Source organism: Pelodiscus sinensis, chromosome 10 (assembly GCF_052426305.1).
Source record: "Pelodiscus sinensis isolate ZL-2025 chromosome 10, ASM5242630v1, whole genome shotgun sequence".
Lineage (NCBI taxonomy): Eukaryota > Metazoa > Chordata > Testudines > Trionychidae > Pelodiscus > Pelodiscus sinensis.
In genome coordinates, this window is record NC_143061.1 from 6815147 (window position 1) to 6837234 (window position 22088).

At 51.3% G+C, this 22088-nt stretch overlaps 1 protein-coding gene across 3 annotated transcripts; it reads right to left on the bottom strand.

Moving 5' to 3' along the window:
* Nucleotides 1-869: 869 nt before the first annotated feature.
* On the bottom strand, nucleotides 870-21882 carry EIF4E2 (eukaryotic translation initiation factor 4E family member 2). 3 transcript variants are annotated; one of them, XM_075938142.2, is made up of 8 exons: nucleotides 21729-21882; nucleotides 20035-20149; nucleotides 19160-19294; nucleotides 15850-15954; nucleotides 12755-12907; nucleotides 12461-12597; nucleotides 4033-4111; nucleotides 870-1322 (listed from the first exon to the last, which is right to left on the bottom strand). In XM_075938142.2, exons 1-7 carry the CDS (start codon nucleotides 21863-21865, stop codon nucleotides 4066-4068), a joined length of 828 nt encoding a protein of 275 aa, XP_075794257.2. In that variant the 5' UTR covers nucleotides 21866-21882; the 3' UTR covers nucleotides 870-1322; nucleotides 4033-4065. The 3 variants fall into 3 exon arrangements, with proteins under 3 accessions (XP_075794257.2, XP_089636847.1, XP_075794258.2); XM_089780721.1 differs by lacking the exon at nucleotides 21729-21882 and adding an exon at nucleotides 21164-21222; XM_075938143.2 differs by lacking the exon at nucleotides 4033-4111 and having other exon boundaries at nucleotides 21729-21881.
* Nucleotides 21883-22088: the final 206 nt, after the last annotated feature.

Sequence of the window (22088 nt, forward strand, 5' to 3'; positions counted from 1 at the left end):
AACACCTGAAATTTGGAGAAAACTTGAATTTTTGTTTTAAGTTTTACAGCATTTTATTATTTTTGTAGTTTTTACACCCCAAAATTTAATCGCCCGCCCAGCTATGATTAAGTTGTTTAAACAAATGTGTTGCAATGGCAGGAAAAAAAAATGTGTCTGAAAACTGTAGGTACTGGGGGTACTTATGAATTTTTTTGGAAAAAGGGGTACTTTATTAAAAAAAAGGTTGAGAAACACCGCTTTAGAGCCTTCTTCACGCTTCCTAGCAGCCTGCTCTCAGACGGATGCACGCTCCCCAGCTAACCGCGCTCTGGCCGGGACAGCTCCAGGCTGGATTGCTCCCAGAGACAGAGCAAGGGACCCATCGCATTGGCTGCCAGGAGATGGGGCTTTCCCCTAATCCCAGCCACACTGACAGAGTAAACGTCACCACATTTGACCTTTCCGCCTGTCACAGCCTGCAGGATCACCAGAACGGAGGCCATTAAACCTGTGAAGCCCCTCCATTTACGGGACAGCTAATTGACAGGCTGATGGTGGCACAGGAGCGCCGGCAAGAGTCCTCCAAGGAGGCAGGAACGCAGGCCCGGGCATTTTTAAAGCTGACCAATCTACAGGTCAATGCCTTGGGCTGAGTTCTGTGCCTGCGATGAAACCCGGGGGTTACGCCAGGGCTGCACAAGGCCCTCTCGAACGAGTCGGGAGCAGACTGCAAAGCCGACCCTCTGTTGGGACGGTTCCTGTGTGGTGCGTGGGCCTGGAGGCAGCCCGGCTGGCCTCTCTGGGGTGAACAGGCAGAGGAGGAAAGGCCGCGCTAGACTCTCCACACCCTAGCTATTCTTACACAAACCGAACCAGAGAGGCTGAAAGAAACAGAGACCCAATAATTTATTGGCAGAGCGAAAAGGGGGCATTTGCAAACCAATGGGCTCTCTCCTGGCCGCAGAGATGCCTTAATACTGGTACCCCTCAGCACAAGAGCACGGGATCCCAAAACCCTCTGCTCAGGGAATGGAAAGAAAGTGCTGAAGGAGGTACGGGGAGGGCACCTGATACCTGAAAAGCCGGCCTCCAGCCCTGGCCCTGAAAAGAGCAGTGAGGCCAGGCCGGCCTCTTATTAGTCACCAACACAAAGGGGCACAAACAAAATCCTTCCTCCGGGGCTGAGCGCAAAAGGGCGGCGCTGTCAATCCAGCCTGCGCAGCCCTCCAGAAGTGGCAGGGCCCGGCTGGAGACCCCTCGGAGGCTTCACACCGAGAGGAGTTTCCCGTCCGCCTTGTTCTCACAATGTGATTTTTGTGTTTCGAAAACTCGAATTATCCCTGGAAGAGAGGGGGAGAGGAGAGGTTAAATGCAGGTAAGCACGTGGCCCCAGACGCAGACAGAGCCTGATCTGCCCCACCATCTTGGGGACAACGAGCAACAGCCTGCCTGATTCCTGTTCACCTCCCAGGTCACCACCAGTGAACAGCCAGTCTATCCAACCAGCATCTGCCTTCTTCCAAGCTGCTACCGCTCACTAGCACGCCGAGATGGAGAAGGGACTCTTGGTTCCATCCTTAGCCATTTAGAAACGGACAGGACATTACTTGCCAGTAATGGGGGCATTAGACTTGTAGGTTTCAGGACTGGACTAAGTTGGCTCATTACAGACACAGACAGACACACACCTGTTCTGCCCCCAAACAAATGGCAGGTCATTTTGTTTAGCATCTGTGCTCTTGGCTCTAATGCCACCGGCTCATTTGAACTCTCTTGCCTTCAGCCTGTAACCCACAGTCTCTTGGTAAAGGGACTGAAGGTTAGGCGCCAAATTGCCCTGCCTTCAAAATCCTGTACCTTGACCAGGAAGTTCTGAGTTCAAACATGGAGGGGGAGAGCCCACTGCCAATACGTGTGTGACTAGTCCCAGTCCAGCTGCTGCCCCTACCGTGGTACTAGCCACGAGACCCGTGTCTATTCGGAAGGCACAGGACAACATTACATTGGTAACATGAGCTGCCTCATTAGCCTCTGCGTCGGTGCCTTCTGCCAGCCTCCGGCAGCAGTGACACAGGCGGCTGCTAGCGCGGGACTGATGTGATGGACAAGTCGTGATTGCAGGTTTCGAAAGGGTCTTTTCAGCCAGGAGAGAGGTTGATGGAAGGGAGGGACACCTGTTGGGGAGGCAGGGTCTGTAACTGGACGACTCTAGGCAGGATTTCTTGAATGCCCGCAGGGAACAGGGGCATTCAGAATGTCAGGCACCAGACCAGAGCACGGCGACGCCAAGGCACGCGTGGCTCCCAGGAAGGCCTGCTGGCACGTCTGCTATCGGACTGGGAGAGGTTTCTTAACCCTCTGAATTCTAGCAAGCCTTGCAGTGGCTGAGCGTGGTGCATGCTGGGATATCCCCGAGGGGCAGGCTGGTGTGTCTGTGGGCAACCAGCAAGGAGTATGTTTAAAGGGGACTGCATGCTGCATGCCCTCCCGGTATTTGGGGCATTAAGTACATTTCCCTGCTATTACCTGGACTCACGCTTGGATGTCACTCTCAGAACGGTACTAACGGTTCTACTCCTGAGTGCACTACTGACAGAATGGGGCTGCATGGCCATTTGGGAACAGGTGTCTAAACTCTTCTTGAATTCAGAGTTAATTTACCACCAGACAATTTCCCATGGTCTCCCCTGCTGCATCCTAGCCCCTGCCAAGACACGGATGGCTAAGAATTTACCTCAAAAGCAGGTCTCTGTGGGACTCTTAGGTTCGTGCTTACTCGGTGGGGGTTTGGGTAGAGTACTGCCATTGCGATTTCTTTCATCACACCCCATTATTATATGGGGCCTGACGTGTTTCTCTGTGGACTATCCTATATTGGTTCTTGCCGACTCTCTTTGTCCAGGGTAGGCAACTCGATACAATTAAGAAAGTGAAATCAACATGCCCCACATACTCAAATGCACTTGGCACATATACTGTCTTCTAAGGCGGGTAATTCACAACCTGAGCTGGCAGCTTTTTCTTCTGCAAGGTCATGTGAATGTCTTTCTAATAATAAAACATTAGCAAGTGCTTATGCAGCACTTCACAAGCATCATCTCATTAACCCTTCCCAACCGCCAGTCCTGCGAGGGAGGGACGACAACGCCCTTCGGGTTGGCCCAAGGCCACAGGGTTTCTCTAAGCAGTGTTTGGACAAAGCCACGGAGAAACAGTGGCAGTGTGATGATTGCCAACGAACACCGGAAGCCGGTCTGAGCTGCGACTATCACAGACGCAGCCTGGTGGGATGCAGGCGCTTGCGACGCATCCCCTTCGGGCACGTTACTGGGCACCAGGCTGGGCTACACTGCAAGAGGAGGGACTTCTGGACAGCAACCCTGCTGGTCTCCAGCATCATGACAACAGAAGACAGGTCTAGTCACTAGTCAGCACTCTGCCCCCTCACCAGTGAGACACCCACAATCACAGAAGTGGACCAGGGCATGGAAAAGATCTTGGCCATCTGAGAGACAACTGGACCTAGCTATTTTACCTGCGCAGGGCTGCCGTTCACGGAGGCCCGTGGGAGCTCTACTCTCACTAGCCTTTCTTGACACAGTCTAGCTATTTTGCCCAGGCCCTCCATCCAGAGCAAGGACTTGCCTACCGAGATGGAAACGCCATTACCAATGCGTATTACACGTATGCGCTTCGTTTCTGATTAGAACGCCGTTTCCTAACAGCCAGCTCTAGACAATATAAACAAGCTGAAGCCATACCTCTCAGCCTCCTGGGCCCTGGGTCTGGACACGGCCGCCTTGTGAACTGGGGATGCATTAGCTGAATGGCTGACAGCATCACGGCAGGAAATGCCAAGCGAGTCGCTTTTCCCAGGGTGAGACTATTAGTGCCTTTGGATTCAAAGCCTAGTTTGGACGTTGGCACGGCGGCCCACGGTGACGGGACTGACACCAAGCCATGAGCTATCCAGGAGTGCCGTCCCACAGGAAGCAGGCACGGCTGAGAGGTATGCCGTCAAGTCAGGTAAGAAGAAAGATGAGGCCCTACCCTGGGCGTGACAGAGAGAGGGGGAGCGTTCGATCAGCGACCACTGCTGTTCACCAGGCCATGAAACTCCTCCCAGGCCCTGGTAAGCCAGAGGGAAAAAAACAAAAAAACAAACAGCACTTCAGATCAATGGGTTCTTAACGTTTAACGAGCACAGAGACATTCGGTGGGCTTTGAAAGGCTATTTGGTGAGCAAGGCAACATTCTCAACTGGCCCTAGGGGACAGCAGCATCCTTAAAACACAGCCAGACATCTGACAGCACGGGGCAGCTTTAATGTTCTGCACAGACACGAAGCTTTCTGATTGGCTGCCAGTGACATCATAGCATGTGAATATCCACCAGATATAAGACAGGACCCTCGACCAGTTTTTAATAGCCATTTCCTATTCTTCATCAAATAACACAGGGCTGTGTATTTCTGGAGGATCATCATGTACCCTGACTGGCTTTAGTCAGTGGCTGGCTTCTTCAACCGCCTAGCAGAAAACACACTGCTTTTCATGCCATATGGCTTAGTAATCAGATCATTCTTTGACCAGGCTGCAGATTTCAATTGTTATTAGAGAATGAGCCTCATTTCCTATCATAAGCCTGCCCGGCTAATGGCGCCTCGCTAAAAAACGACAGCTATTCGCAATGAAAATGTTTTGAGATAAGTTACAGGGATAGGCCTGTCGCTCCATTCCCTGGCGGAGAATCTGTTAGGGACAAAGTTAGCAGACTGAAAAATTACTGTCTGTTTTACAGAGACAGCAGACTCAAGGGTTTCCCAGGGAAAAGATGCTGGGGTGAACACGAGCAGAACTATTACCGGAGAACAGACCCATCAGGGAGCTCTCTATCTCATTGCTCCTGACTATTGAGCTTATTGCTACAACGCGTGCTGTGTCTCACAGCCAAACAACCCAATGCAGGCACAGGGAAATTAGAAGCAACCAATTTCGCTTGTAAAATCTGATTCCATGCCACGATTCTGCCTCTAGTACTAATTTTCAGACCTAAAGCCACGCATTTACCAGTGGCCTACGAGTTCACTTACTCTGCGGTGGGTTTATGACCGTTCAATGTCCTCTTCCCCACAGTATTGGACAAGAGAGTTCAGATAACACAGCACACTGTGTGTTTTCATCACCACACAACGGGGGGCTCCCAATGCATTTATATGATCTGCACCTAAAAGCCAGGCTGTCAGTTCTTGGGGCCAGTAACGGCCATCACAGTGTCGTATAGCGCTAGACACCCATCAGCATTTCAGCAATAAAGTTGTGTGGGTGCATTTGCAATTGCTCTTGCCTGGTAAAAGCACTGTCCAAAGCAAGACCAGGGCTAACAAGCCAGTGTTCGTCCCAGATACTTTTCTGGCCGAGTTTGACAGCAACATGAGTTTCCCCCTTACTAGTCAATTTCACCTGGGGGATGTGGTCCAATACAAGAAATGCGTCACAACATTCCTCTCCTCTAGAAGTTTACAAGATTGATCTCTCCTAAAAAACCTCTCCCCGCTCTGAAAGTTACATGGATAGATCCCTCCTCTGAAAACAGCCTCAGCACTGGTGAAGGGTTAACAGCCCTGGAGGCTAAGGTCCTCGCTTGGACCTCGTAGGGCAGGAGTAACAAGATCACCTGTCAAAGCAACTCAGGTCCGAGAGAGAGAAACCATGCTTCTAGGGGGAGAGAGGAAATTAGCTTCCGTGCCCCATTCAGCCTGCGGCCTCTCTGGAGGTTGCTGTTTTGGGTAGGTCTACACAGCAGTAACAAACCCTCAGCACCAGGACTCAGAACCACGTCAGCTACCTCGGGTTATGGAGCTAACAGCAGCAGCACAGGCGTTTGGACTCTGCAACCCACCCCCTCAAAGGGGCTCAGATCCCGGGCTGCAGCCCAAGTGTCTATATTGCAATTTTACAGCGCCGCCCCCACGGGTGTCTCAGGGCAGCATGGACGCACTAGCCAGGGCAGCACTTCCTTAGGAGGCGGTTGTCTAAAGCTGACTTGTTTTCTATCCGTTTTCTTTGCCCTTGCCTGGGAGCTGCTGACTCCCAGCGTGCCCTTTGTCAGCACGGGCGACCGCCTGAGAGGACGGTGTAGGAGAGACATCGCTGCCTGACGTGCAGCGAGCACAACTAGAGTCCACACGTTGGTCCGAAGCCTCCTGACCAAAGGAGACGCGAGGGGCAGTGCTGCCAAAGGGTCAGTGTGGCCTGGACGGGGCAGCCCATTAGCCGGCTGGGTGGGGGTCAGCTGCTCCTTTCCGTCCAAAGCCAAAAGCGAGTGATTGTGGAACGGAGCCGCCTCGAGTGGAGGTTTGCACCCGATTCAAAGCTCTACATGGACAGGCCTAGCAGCTGCGGCTCGGGAGGCCCCTGTGCTAAGGGCTTATCACAAGGAGGGCAACAGCATGGAAAGAGACAAGAATCTCCTAAGCCCCTGAAATCTTCCCTCCTCACGTACACTCAGGGAGCACTGTCCTTCAGGACTACGCACCCTGGGGATCTTCCAGAGACGGGCTGGGCTGAGCGGAACACCGGGAACTGCAGAATCCACAACTATTAGATCATCTGAATTCAGAGCGTAGGTAAAGTGACAAAAACGGGCCCTTCTTACACAGCAGAACTGCCTCAGGAGCGCCCCCCACCCCGCTCGCCCCATCAGCCTTCCCTCACCTCCCATCCTGGAGGTTTCCACCCCACAGACCTTTCCAGCTGCTCTGTCTCTGCCGTCGCTCCACAATATCCCCTTATGCTTGGGAACACGCGTCTTACCCCTGTGAACCTAGCACCCGCCGCCCCCTTGACATCAGCAAATCCCAAGGCACTTTGACGACAGCATCCACGCCGCACTGCGACCCCCCGAGGCCGGCTCAGACTTTGAACTCCTCAGGCCAAGGTCTGTGAGTGGTCACACGCCGTACTCAGTATACACTATTAACAGGGGCGAGATCCGCTGACTTTACTGATACCCGCACCTTTGTTCGCCCTGAAACACCTCTGCAGCAGGGGCAGAGCGAGATGCCGTCTACTCTGTGTCGTGCATCAAGGTGTCAGTTGAATTGTGCTTGCCAAATCTTTATGACCTACGGCAGGGCCGGGGGCAAACGCTGCCACGGTGGGAGGTTATTTTTATTTACAGGCACTTTTATGCCCCCTCATCATGGTCTCCATTAAACGAACTTATCCCTAACATTTGGGGTTACCGCCATTTTTACTGGTGGTGAAATGGAAGCAATGAAATCACACGAGGTGCTCGAGGTCCACTGGGAAGTGTGTAGCAGAGGCAGGGACAGACCTCACATCTTCAAAGGATGCTTGTTCCTGTAAACTAGTTAGACCAGAATTGGATTTTTCAGATCTTGGGTGACATCTGCAGCCCTAGCAAGCAGGGACAGAATCATTTTTTGAAATAAGTGTGTTTGAGCTGGGCTCACGGGGAAGAAATAGGAAATAGCTCCACTTTAGTCACTTTTCCGATCGCAAAGGCAACCCACCGCGAGACGGGAACCTGTCAGAATCGCCCGGGGGGAAGCAAGGGGGATACGTGTCAACCCTGCGGGCCTGGAGCAGCCTCCCCCTGCCTGCCTGCCACAACCCTTGCTAAGCCCACCATGGACAGGGGCTGCTGCAGCCGGTCAGAGCAGCCCCTGCCTGCGGTGGGGCCCACGGAGCTGCAGCTACTCCGTCCCCTACCAGTCACTCATTCCCATCCCTCCTGCACAAGCGACCCTCGAGGCATTACCACCATTTCAAAACCCCGCGTTTAGAAAGTGATCTTGCAATTGCAGACTCTACTGGCTGGCATCGCAGGATGGAGTGATAACTGCATGGAGCCACTGCTGCAGGGACTCAAGAGAAAAAGAAGCAATCTGGAGCGCCGGACCATCTGCTGCTCCGTTCCTCAGCCCGACGGAATAAGCACAGAGCATTCCATACATCCGGGCAGGTGACCAGACTAAGCCACATGTCAGTCACGTCAGGATTTCTACGGGGTCCCTTCCACCGACGCAGCTGCATAATGGTCTGAACAGGGCTAGAAATTAAAGGCCCTGGGGGTAGGTCACATTCCGCGCAGTGTAAAGAGACAATCGCAGGAGCGGCTGCAGCGTTAAGCAATTTCATTTCCCAGTGTGCTCTGGAGAAATTGGGAGCAGATGGAAATGGGCATCCCAGTGGGGCAAGCGAGCTGTAGAATTAGCTGCGCTCTGATGTGGCGGCAAAGGGGACGCCCCCTCCCCCAACACTAATCCCACAGCCTTGCTGTCTCACTTGCCCGTAGAAGCAGAGAGGGGGCTAGGATTTCCCGCCAAACAGGGCAAAACTCTGGGGCGGGTTTCACTTTCCAGCCATCTCCGGAGGTGCTGCGAACTAGCTCCCTCCGTGTGGGTCCTGGGGAGCTCTCCCGAATTCATTTCTCGACGCTCACTGCTCTCCCTCCTGTACCTGCTCGCCGTCTGGCTGGCCTCAGACCTTCATTTTCTCCCCATGTCTGCAGCGAAACAGACCTGATGCCAGCTCTAATCAGATCAGCCATTCTTCCAATTTACTCTCCTAGTCCCATTATTTATCTGTGCAGACGGGGCGGGGAAGGGAGAGTTTTATACTCAGCTCAGCTCCCACTGCAGCAGCAGCCACCTACAAATCACAGGGGTTTTGCTTTCAGAAAAGCCACCCGGCTTAAAGCTCTGACAAGACAATCCACAGAGTCGCTCTCACTCCACTATTTCCGGAGTCTGCCAGGCTGCCACTCGCGGAATATGTCCCTCTCTCTCGGGAGGCATCACTCGTGCGCTGCCCTGGCTGCTGACTGAACGCTGGTGGGAGTAGCCGCCCCACACGCGGCACGAGAGCTGGGACGAAGGAAGGGGCGACACGGGGAAAGCCACAGTGAGCCGGGAAGGCAACCTGCTTACCCAGCACAGGAATGTCCCATGGCTGCAGTAGCCAGTTCTCCCCAAGTGCACCACGGACCCAACAAGCTCCAGGTCCACAGGCGACCGGTGTCAATATGTGCAGGGGTTTAAGCCAGATGCTGCTGTGCTGGGGGCCAGTCCATCCCTCCCTGGAAAAACGGCGCAGCCTCCATTTTAACAAGGGACCAGGAAGGGTGCGGTGTTCAAAAGCCAGGAAATGCCTTGCAAAGGGCGCTGTTGTCGATATTCCGCTTTTCTTCCCAGGCGCAGGGCGAATGGGCTGGAGATCACACCTGGGCTGGAGCCAGAAAACCCTTGTGGTAGAAGGGATGGGCATAGTTGGAGAGGCAGAACAGAATTTCCCTCGACTTGCCCAGCATGAGAAGTGAGGGGGTTCTGCAGAACAATAGCTAACAAGAAGGTCTCTGGGGGAACAGCAAGATACTTGCTCCCCCATCCCTGAAAGCAAGACAGCTACTGAAAAGCCAGATGCAATTCAAAAGAGACCGGCACTGCTGGCTATGGTACGGCAGGTTCCCTGGACTTGCACAATGCTGCAAGGGACTGGTCTAGTGCTTCTAAGGAATGGAACCTGCTACTTGCTGGGAGTTAGGACATTTGTCAAAATCATAAGCAGAATGAAGGGACCCAGGAAAACGGGAGAACTGGCTACTGCAGCCGTGGGGTATTCCTGTGTTGGGTAAGTTGGGATGGGTCCTGCCTTGGGCAGGAGGCTGGACTTGATGACCTCCTGAGATCTCGTCCAGCTCTATGATTCTATTAACGGCTCTGACAGATCCACTTATCAAGCTCAAACCGTGTCAGTTCCATTGCTGTCCCCAGAGCCCTGGAAGAACGGCACGCAGAAGAAGCCTTGTGAATGACAGGGGCACAACAGATACCTGGCAGCCCCAGCAGGGCACCTCACCTCAGAGCCTGGAGAAATGGGGTGTATAAACTAAGCTTACCGTGTCCATTTAATATCACATGCAAGATATCTGAATCCCACACCACAGGGCCCAGAAACCACAGGGAGATGTGCATTTGCCACATATCAAAGCCTAAGAAAGAGCAATGCCCCCCCCCCCCACACACACACACACGAGAGAGAGTCAAAGCTTTGAGAAATGCCCACCTTCTCTCTAAGCCCACTCCCCCAGAGCCGCAGTGCCAATGAGCCGAGCTCGGTGGAGCGACGCAGCCTGTACAAACAAGACTGCCAGAAACCATTTGGAAAGGAGGCCCTCTCCTCTTCACAAAGCAGAGCCCCGGCGTGGGAGACTAGAGTGCTGGCTAGAAAGCCCCTCGAGCCATCCATCAGATGCTACAGGTGCAGCACAAGAGGAGTGTAGCCACGTATTTCGACAGGGCTTGACAGACAGGGCAGGTCATGGCGTGAGACTTCCTGGAGGACGACAGCAGGTTTGCAGGAGATTTTTATTAGCCAAAGGGCTCTGCTAACGCAAACCAGCTACTCCAGATACGGTCAGACTGCAGCCAGTGCCGTGACCCACTAACAGAGCGGTCAAAGACTGCACCCCCCGCAGAGTTTACAACCACAACCATTACACTGGGGGTGAGCAGCAACTACACATTAATGCAAGTGGCATGGAAGCCAAACACAACGGGCCAGATGCTGCTCTCAGTGACTCTGGTGGAAGCAGTGAGGCCTACTTTGGATTAACATAGCGGAAGGGAGATCTGGGACCACACGGCAGCAGACTTAGCTAGCTAATGGCAATCAGTTTTTGTTCTCCTCTGGGTGAGTCCGCATTAATTGCCTCAAAGCGAGCAGGAGACAAGCCAATGTAGCGCCTTTTACGAACCATTCCTCACTGTAACATGAGCTCGTGGACATCCACCCTGGTGCGGTGAATGCATTCCTCACACACCTGTTATTCCCAGACACTGGCATCCTGGACTGCATGTCAGCAGAACACAATGCAAGTGATGCTATCCACAGAGAAGGGGCCATAAGCAAAGGGGGCAGAGTCCAGCCCCCGAGGGCCAATGCAAAGCATTCCTAGGGCAGCAAAGGGTAGGAATGCTGTGGAAGGAGCATTCAGCCTCTGGGGAAAGGCTGGCATGGCTACATCCCTTGGTATACCTCTCACCCTCACCAAGACAGAAAAGCCAGCCTTTAGCAGGAATGCTGGCTCACAGCTGGGGCTTTCTGTACAGAGCCCTGGAGGAAGGTAGGGAGAAGAGAGGGGACAGAGAGGAAATTCTACAGCCCCGTCACCCACAGAGAACCCCACAACCTTAGCTCTCAGTCTGCGCCACTGCCCAACAAAGGTCACACATGACACAGCCAACAGTGGGTCTGCAGGGGCCTGCTGAGATCCTGTAATGAAAGGAGCACCACAGAAATTCTGCTCCCCACAAGCAATTAACGTGAGCAGGCACAGGAGACAGGTGTCGCATGAGAGAGCCAGCCAACAAAACAAGTCAGATTTTTCAGAATCAGGAACAGGGTTAGGTTAATGGAAAATATCCCCACGTCCACCCCACTATGCCAGAAGTCCTCTGAGAAGGAGAGGGTCTTTGGCAAAGAAATATGCTGACAAGGCAAGTTTCTTTGGCATAAACACAAACAATATGTACTTTGACTAGGAGACCCACAGCTTATGATGTAGATGCTTGTCCACTAAGAACGAGGCTGAGATGACCACTCATCGTGACACCACTGTTCTGTGGATTTTATATTGGACAGATGGGTTGCCAAGACTTGGGATATTTTAGCCATGGAAACAGGATTAGCCTGGGGGAAAAAGTCACACATGCTTGGCCCCTGCTTACGAGCAGGACTAGAAAACCCTCCACGCCACGGAATTTTTGCTGTTCTGAATCTCTCTGTGTGTAGGTAAACTTTGAAATGTTCTCAGCCTAACCCACACAACCTAATTTACGTCTGGTTTATAATACACGTCAGTGGAAAGGGTTTAATGTTATTTACTTATGACTAGTGCCCACATATGCAGGGACTCTGACACTTTGAGTCATAAAAGTCACGCCAAATAGCCTAGCACGGCAAATTAAAATGGGCTTGGTTAAAATACAACTGTCCTCTCTATGCAGCACAATCCTCAAGTCATATTAAAAAGCCTCTATTACCCTGGGTTGAGACAATTTCATGTAATGATTTATGAAGACTAGAAATGAGTTGCACAGCGCTGTAAATTTACATGGGGCTTTATCGAGAATGGTTATGAATTTAAAGATTCTATAAATCCCAGCTAGCTTTTGTTTTCTATTCTCCAGAATTCCTACTCATTCAAAGGATTGCGGGCTACAGGCCAGCTGAGAGCTTTAAGTTCATATACCCCCAACAGCAGCGTGGCAATGGGCAGACTTTTGGCTTTGTGAGGTCACGATGTGACAGCTGTGGCTTACAATACCATTAGTGGCGAACAGCTCCAAAGCATTAGTGCATGAGATGGCTTTTCCCTGCACCTGGATCCTACCGAAACTGGCCAGATGCACGCGCAAGGGGCAGCGCTCCCTCCCCGCCCCTGCACGTACTTGATGCTGTCGGTGTGCGTTTTGTATTCCATGATGGTGTTTGGAGGTAAGTTAAGCACTCGGCGTAAGGTGTCCCGTATCCGAGCGGTCGTCGCCTGGTCGCTAGCCGTCTTGTTCCATATGGAGATAATATCCTCCTACACAACAACAACAAGGAGGGTAAACAGATAGAAGTTGGTGCACCCCTGCAAAACCACATCGGATGATCCGCTGGGAAGTTCACACAGACCTGGACAGAGATGACCCCCCCCCCCGACAGATTCCACCCCTTGAACAGTGCGAGGGGCAGCTTACCTGGAACCGGACTGAGACAACTGCCCCACAGATTTCTTCCCCCACCATGAACTGTTCTCCCAACATGGCCAGAATGAGATTCTCCCAGCAGCGGGATGCTAAGCCCTTGCGCAGGCGGATAATCCATTTGCCACCGTTTTTGTTGGCATCGTCCTGGGAAAAGGGGGGAAGAAAGCGACTCATTTTGTTCCAGCTATTTTGCAGCAGCCTCACAAATGAGCAAACATCAAGTAGGACCACGAGGAACAGAATGAAACAAGGTCAATGCTAAAACTTTATCCCGTCTACCCAGGCTACTGAGGGAGGAGACATGACAAGGGAATCCTGAATGCCAAGCAGCAGTTAAAACAAGGACTCTCCCCAGAGATTTCACAGATCTTCCCGCTATTCATGGAATACTTGAGCTCTGCTTGACTCTGAATTAGGACAGTGTGACACATGGTTTCACTATGATCTGGTGGACTGCAGGTGGAACTTGGGGCTAGGAATTCTTGAATTCTTCTAATCTCCAGCACAGATTCCCCCTCTAGATTTCGGCAGGTCACCTCTAATCTGCGATTCAGCTTTCCCAGCTGTAAAACGGGGATAATACCTAACTACATCATTGGGAGGTTTAGGCTAATTAAAGGCAAAGGAAAAACTGCAGAGAAAAAAAATCACGTTCCAAGAACTGAGGAAAATACAGAACTGCAATGAGCCGCCGTAAGATTGGAGACGTTATAGACCTAGCCCTGATAACTATTGCTGCCATCGCACAGGCAGGCTGAAGATTTCAGCGCAGAAGGTAAGAACGGTTACATGCAAGAAGGAACACAATCTGCCCAAAGCCCAGGAACGTGGCAAATTACTGACAGGAACAGACTACCTTTCGAGAAAATGTTCAGGACTGGGAGAACAGAACGTTCCCCTTTAGAGATAAGCTGTTTGGGATTCAGTTCTTAGCAGGGAGTTTAGTTTAACCCCGCGAAGACCTTTCCACACTGACTACGGCAGGCAAGGAAGCAAAAGGAGCAGATGTGATTGCTGAGGACAATCAGAAGAGACTTAGGAGGTTTTCAGGGCCAGAAGAACAGTGGTTGGAGTGGCGGGACTGGGCCTTGTAGTTATGGGTTATGGAAAGATTTCTTTCAGGTTGAGTGCACCTCAGTTTAGCCAGTAGCAATGCTCCCTCTAATTTTCCCCATGAACGTGTGGAATGAATTTTGTTATGTGCACCAATTGAGGTGATGCATATAGGGATGTAATAGTGTAGTCCATTAACCGATAAGCAAAAGCTTATCAGTTAATGCTATAGACTAGGCACATCCACCCCACCTTACCAGTAAATTTTTTAGCAGGCTGGCAAGCAGCCCAGCTCAGTCCTGGCTTGCGCCAGGTCTGGGAGTCCAGACCCTTACCCTGGACAGGGGCTGCTGCCACCCCACACTGCTGCCTCTATATCAGAGGCAGCAGTGCAGGGTGACAGGCAGCTGGTCTGTGAAGGAAACTGGTTTTTAAACCGGCTCCCCTCGTGGACCAGCACCCACCTGGCACCCTGTACTGCTGCCTCCGATACAGAGGCAGCAGCACAGAGTGGCAGGGGGCTTCTCGGGAGTGAGGCTGGAGCGCACTGGGGACTACAGAACAGTTGAACAACCTATATGAGTTCATAAGGTTAACTGACTATTCAAATTAAACAATATTTAACATGCCTAGATGCATGGCAGGGGGTGGGGCTGACAGGTTTGGAGTGCAGGAAGGGGCTCAGAGCTGGGGCAGAGGGTTGCAGAATGTGGGGATGAGGGCTCTAGAATAGGGCCAGGGATGAGGGGTTGAGGGCATGGGAGGAGATTCAGGTCTGGGACAGAGGGTTGGAGTTTATGGGGAGGGAGTGGGGCCAGGAATGAGGGATTCAGAGTGCAGAAGGGGGCTTGGGGCTGAGGGGTTTGGGATGCAGGCTGCCCTGAGGCTAGGGGGAGAAGCACTTCTCCCCACCACAGCCCTGAGAACCTGCGTCGCCCTTGACATACGCTACCATGTGGCTGCCCAGCTCAGCAGTTGAATCTCCCTTTGTCAGATAAGCGGCTCGATTTCCCAGCATAGTAAACAGCCAAGAACATTAAACTTGACGCTTCCAACATCCTGGTCACTGCCCTCTCAACACATGCGCAACGCAGGTACCCGAAATGAAAAGAAACATTTTAAGGTGGATCAGAAGAAATGCTTTTTAAAGGGTTGACATCTGTGGAACCTTCTGCTGCAACATTTTCTCAAAGTGTCTACCTTACGGAGAGTGCAAAAGGGATTCGACATTTATATTAGAACAGCATCTGTAGCAACATGAGCTATAAATCCCACGCCTCAGGGCATATCCTAATTGCCCAGTGGGCTCAGAAATCATTTCTTCAAGGCAGAGCAGGCCAGTTACATGCTCCATAGCTAAACATAAAATCCTCATACAGCAAATGGTTCTGGGCATCGTGAGGGGCAGGTGGGCAAGTGAGAGGGAAAAGCAGCCTGGTGTGGCAACTGCCATGCAGAACTGCTATCTGGCTACTGCCCAGAAACAAGCCGAATTCCAAAAAAAAGGAAGACAGGAAATCCGATCTATGCCTCCCTGCCCGCCCCCAGATTCTGTGTTTATCATGACTGTTTAGTCCCAGTGCCTACGCTGCCACAGACACTTGCTTCTTCCTTACACACAAGGAGAGAAGACGGACTCCTTCATTCAAGCTGCAGTCAACAGAATCAGCCCAAACAAGGTGCATGTGTCACAAAACAGCAGACAATAACTTAGCCAAATTCCCTTGGGCCACAACTTCTGGAGTCTCTCTGGAATCTGTTGTCTTGCATGCAGGCAACTGATCGCTCAAGGCAATTTTCCTCCGTCTCAGGGACAGCAGTAGCTTGAATTGCTCCCAAACATGCAGGCAGGGCAAGCCTCTCATTAGTTGTGTCAGTACAAGAGAAAGGGCTCTACAGGAGGACAAGTGTAACCGCAGCTGGAATGACAGCCTGGCTTGACATTTCACGCTAGGAGACCAGTCACTGCAGCAACTGCTCTGCCAGGACAGACCCGCTAATAATCCAAGGCAGACACCCAAGCATCAACTCACCTCCCACATGGGTTTGATTCCCTCTTTGAAGAGATGGAAGTCGCTATGGCCTGTCAGGTCCCCAGGACGCACCATGTGACTGTAAAACCTCCAGAACTGCTCCACCTGTAACGCCACATGTGCCAGGCAGTCAGACAAGTCATCCAATAAGGCTTCCGACACTTTAGAAGGGGGGCACCACAAAGGCAGGACTCAGGCTTCGGGGGCAGATGTATACCCTCCCCATCCGGCTTGAGTCTCTCTCCCTACGGTGGCGCTGCTCAGCGCCGCTTCCCTGACAGACTGCACGGAAGGCCGCGGTCCTTACAGACATTCAGAAACAGAACGGTGGGATTAAAAGGGCTCGTGCAGGTGTTTCTGGGAGAGGTTACAGCAGAGCAGCAGTCATACAAAATAATTCAGGGAAGTCTATGTAAGGAAAACCCAAGTGGAACGGAGGCTGCTGTGGAGGACAGTACCATGAGATGCCAAGTCCCATTCAAGCACCTCAATTTGCAGCCACCAATGGTTGAAAGCATCTCAGCAGAGGGGTAAGCTACCGGCCGCTCTCTCCATGCAACACAGAGCCTCATTAGTACGGCACAGCCTTCCTCTCTATGACAGCGGGAACTCCTGAAACTACTCCCCACCAGAGCCTTCAACCAAGGAATGATTGGAGTTTGACCGTAGGTGCTTACAGGACAATATACACATCCTGGTGCTGGTTTAGGAACTTAAACCACCTTTGAAAATGCACATTCATACGGTTGCCTAAATCAGCGCATAGGGCCAGCCCCTGGAACCACTGAATTCAATAGTATATCTCTCCAATTTGGTACAATGGTGCATGATCAGAACTTGTTATTATAGAAGGATGGATTCATTTTCATACAAAAAAATTGCACATTTTACAGGAGTCTGTCCAATAAGGAAGTAAACAACAGTTTTGGAAGGGCTGCCAAACGAGTTGAACAAGAGCAATGCCGCAATGATTAGGAGAAAGCCTGATAGTACGGCCACCAATTTAACCTCAGGAATTATACTCCAAGCTTCTGTACTTATCTTTCAGGGGAAAAAATACCTTTCAAGAGCTGAACTTATTATGGACCCAAGAAATGAGGGGAGAAAATCTTGTTGAATATGGTCTGTCATTACAGTATGGTGAAGACATTAGTTTCCTGTGCCCTCTAGTGGCTAATTCTGTATTTGCAAATGCCTAGTGATATTTGGCCAAACTTACGAGGCTTGCATTCAAAATGATGCTTTTCCTTAAACCTTTTCTCCCTTCCCCTTGAAATCAGAAATCAGCTATCCTCTTGTAAACAAGTCTTCTCCTGAAGATAAAAATCTCCTATCCCACATGAAAGTGGGGCATTTCCAGGCCATGCTGGTGTTTCAATAAGTTTGTCCTTGCTCTTGATTGTAGTTAAGCAAAAGATTCACAAGTTCTTCACAAAGCGGTAGCCGTGTTAGTCTGATCTTGGTAAGACAAAAAAGCAGTCATATAGCATTTTGTAAAGACTAACAAAATAGTTTATTAGGTGATGAGCTTTATAAACTATTTTGTTAGTCTTTAAAGTGCTGCATGACTGCTTTTTTGTTTTACCAAGTTCTTTACAGTTCCTTTTTAAAAACATGCCAATGCGTGTGTAGGTTGTTTTGTTGGACAGCTACTGCCAGTCTCACCACATACATAACAGTCATGCTGGTTCCTCTCTGTTCAGGCTAGAGCCCTGAGCGGATTCAAAATTTGTATCCACATCTCTAGCCACAAAAATGAACCGCAGATATCTGCACTGACATCTATGGATGCAGATACCCAAGGATTTGCAGGGCTCTAGTTTGGGTCTGTTTCTTTTCACTACAGCTGGGAGAGCAGATAAGCACAATTCACTTGTGGAAGAGAAACTGATGAATCAGAGGGGTCAACTCATGACCAAATTTCTGCCCAACCCTGTCCCCATTTCTGAGGAATAGTATCACCCAGATGTCTGGACAGGCACACATGACACCTCCATACATTAAATATGTGTAGACTAATAGACTGTTCTCTTTTTAACAACCTGCCTCCAAAGTTGTGTGAAAGGAACAGGATATTTTAACATTTCAAATGGTCCAGTACAGAGTTCCAAAGCAGACAGGATTAACACGCTGACAGGGACCTTGGGAAAATTCATGGAACAACAAATTGATCTATCATGTTCCCTCTGTGCTCCACATCATGCTGAACAATTTCTGAAAATATTCAAAAGTGAACACAGTGGCCGGGTTTGAATTTAGGGTAACTTGCCTGGACGGTGACATTGCATTTGTTTCTGCAAGATTTGGCAGTGATTTCTACATGTGTTTCCCACTTCTCCTTGCTTTACCAGAGTATTTGAGAAGGCCACTGCTACCAAACTTGGGTTTTCAGTCCTCACCACCATGGAGAGGAAAGGAAGCACTTCATCAAGAGATACAAGGCCCTCTGCTATTTACACGGATAGAACAGACAAACGTCTGCGCCACGTATATTATTCATGAAGGGGATGCATGTAGATAGGAATTTACAACATTACTCCCAGAAGCAATGGACAGAAAAGCTTTTGATTTATGATGCACACATCAGTGGGAAAAGATCAGTAGGCTGAATTACAGCCATGGGACTGTAGGTTTGTTCTTAAGTTGAATTTGTATGTAAGTCGGAACTGGTACATATTGTAGGGGAAACTCTAGCCAAACATTTCTCCAGAGCTCAGTTTTATTCTTCCACACCTCACTTCCCTCAGTCCTTTATTCTCAAGCTGAGGTGTCTGCTGAGAAAAGCCGCTCCACGTCTCCCTGGTCTGCTGGGGGGGGGGGGGGGGCGCTAGCTTTGCGTCTCCCTAGTCTGCTGGGAGGAAGCAGCTAGTGCGGGGTTGCCTCACCCCGTTTGTAAGTAGGGATCCGATGTAAGTCGGATCCATGTAACCCGGGGACTGCCTGTATAGGGAAAATCACTTCCTCCCTTACACAAGTCAGGCTCAGGACTTGGCAGGTGAGTATCTATTGCCAGACATAAGGAGGAATGGAAATGCTTCTTACATGCCATTACTTTCAAGCTGAGGGAGTTCTGTTTCCACTGCTACCATCAGTGAAGGCCCCACCCCTAGAACAAGGCAGGCAATGCTGCTTCCTGGTCTCTTTTAGGGTGTCATCTATTGTAGGTGAATCAGAAGCCAACACTCTGGCCACAGCAGATGAACTGTTTTCCTTTATGTTTTGTGAAAGGTATATAACCACAGAGAAAAGTCTACTCCCAGAACCTGCCCTATGTTTGGTCACTAAAATGGAACAACTGGAGTGTACTCACCGAGGCAAAAGTGCCAATCTGTTTGATGTTCTGTTCGTAGCTCTGAGAGCTGGTGGGTCTCCCAGGTGTTCGTCTGGAGTACCAGAACGTATAATTATACTGCAGGGGGTGCTCAGCCGGCCCTGGGACAACAGCCTGGGGAACAGAGAAGCTCATTTATCCTCTCACATGTCTCTCCAGGGAAGACTGAACAAGTGACATTCATAGCATTAGAAGCCCACACCATTAGACGCTCCCAATGTAAGATGAACGGTGTACCTCATTTTCCTAGAAAAATCTCATCTCACGTTAATAGCTTGACACAGGCCATTAGTTTGACAGCAACTGACTAGATTTCATATCGAATATTAGACAGCCCTAGCACATTTGTTCCCCAATCTGGTAGGACTAGGTGCGCTAACGATGCTGCTGCTTACTCCCAAGAGGAACGTCTCTCAATAGAAAGTCCTCCTGACGATTGAGGAGCATTAACTCTGCATTAAATTCTCTTTAGTCCCTGGCAGCAAAGAAACGCAGACCATTTAAAAAGCCCACGGCTGATGTGGGAAAGCGATGGGAAGCTCCCCCACACCAAGACTTTCCAAAAAGCTGTCTGGGGAAGAGTCCAGCTTTGCTTTCCATCTCCATATGGACCACAATTTGCTATGCAAAGAGTTCTGGCTGCACTAGCAGAGAAAATACTTCAGCTTGGCTCATGTTCAGGTAACTCAAAGTCTATTTAACATGGCTCCCCATCACAATGCTATCACAGCACTAAGCCAGGACAGTATTCCTAGATATACTCCATACACTGAGACACATTGACCACAAGCAGATGCCAGAATTTCAAGCCTAAAATTGTCCCTTGATTATGGCAGGAGATGTCAAGAACTCACCTTCCTCTTGGTGCTACTCTGGGATTTGTCACGATCATTTTTCTCCTTCTCACCATCTTTCTGTGTGCTGTTCTCTTCGTTCTGGTCATGGTCCCCACTATCATCATCTTTCAAACTAACAAAGGCAAGGGACAAAGAATGAGCTTTATGGCTCCTGGCTGAGGTGCCATCCTACAAAATCAGACTTACATTACTTGACCCCTCCTCCAAGACACAAACCACTGGCAGAAAGGAGTCTATGTTGGAAGTCTACTGACGACAGATTCTTACACACGAGAAAGCCTACATGCCCTACACCTGTCTCAGACCACTTGGCCTACAGGCACCCCAAACTTAAGCATCAACTCTTAACAGGGAACTAAGCAAAGATATTTATAACATACACATCACTAAGGGGCCTATTCACCAACTAATACTGACAGCAATCAGCTAAAGAAGGGAAAAGAGGCCAAGTTCCTCAAGTCTCAGAAGGATAGCTGTGTTAATCTGTAAATTTAAAAGCAATGAATAGTGCTGTGGCACTTTAGAGACTAACAAAAATATAAAGACTCATGAGCTTTCATGGGTAAAACCCACTTCATCGCAAGAGCTCATGAGTCTATATATTTTTGTTAGTCTCTAAGGTGCCACAGGACTACCTGAGTTTCTAAAGGTATGTATACACCACAAATTCTACAGTGGCACACCTGCAGCTTTGCTGCATAGATACTTAGAGCCCTGCAAATCTGTGGACACCCACTTTATATCCACAGAGGTGGATGCAAATATCTACAGATCATTTTCGCAGCTGCAGATACAAATTAGGTATCCAGGCCAGGCTCTATAGATACTTACTGCAGCAATAGAAAGTGTTTTTTCCAATCACTGGAATAAATCTACTCCTTCAGGTTAATAAAAGAATTTTTCTGTCAACTTAGTGGTATCTACTCTGGGGATCGGGGCAGCATAACTAGCGATGTAAACTGTGGGTTAACCAGTTAAAGACTACGTCTAGCCGGTTAATCCTGGAGCAGCCCCCTGCCTGCGCCATGACGCTGTGAGTCAGGGGGAGAAGGAGGCCTGCTATGCTGCGCCACAGGCAGCGCTGCTCTGGCTGGACCCCAATTAGCCAGTTAGTAGGTAAGCTTACCAGTCAGGCTGATGCTCACCGGGTAACCGGTTAACCCTTTGCATCCCGAGCCTTCACTACAGCTCTCCAGGAGGTGACTTTTCCGGCCCGCAGGGCGTGAGCGAGTCGAACCCCAAGGCGGATCTTGCACGGAACCGGCCTCCCAACGCTCCCGAGGCCGGCAGCGGGGCAAACACCGGAGCGAGCCTCCGACCCGACACGCGCCTGGCGCGGGCTGCTGGCCTCGTCCCAGAGCGCTGATCCGCCCCGGAGGGGGGGGGGGGTGACAGAGTCACGTGGGGCCTGGGGAAAGGCTCGTGGGGGGGCTGGGAACGGGCGCAGAGCGGCCTTGGCCGGGGGGGGGGTCACTCGAGACAAGGCCCAGCAGCGCCCCGAGCCGCCTGCCCGCCGCTCCCGGACCCGCTCCCCGGCCAGAGGGAGCCGGGCCCCCCCCCCGCGCGTCCCGGTGACTCATCGCGTCTCGGGGCCCGAGCCTCCCGCGAGCGGGGGGGGGGAGGGGGACCGCGGCGCCGGGCCGGTCAGTCGGGCCGCAGCTCGGGAGGGGGGGGGGGCGCCTCAGACTCACGCGTCGAATTTGTTGTTCATCCTCGCTCGCCGCCTCCGCCCGTCTCTCCGGGGAACTTCCGCTCCGCGACAGCCACCTTCCGCCACTTCCGGGCACGGAACCTGGCAGCGCGGGCGCGGGTTTCCGCCCGGCGCCATGGACGCGGGGGCCGTTCTCGCGAGACCACGCAGGGCGTCACAGCCGCGGGTGGCCGGGCCGCCATCTTGAGCGTGGCGCGGTGGGCGGGGTTAGCCCGCGTGAAGGGCTCGTGCCCCGCGGGGTTCAGCCCCCAGGCACGTGGCGTCGCAGCGCCGATCTCCCACCCGCCACGTGACCCCGGGGCCTCTCAGTCCCATCAGCCCCTTCCCCGCCTCCCCCTCC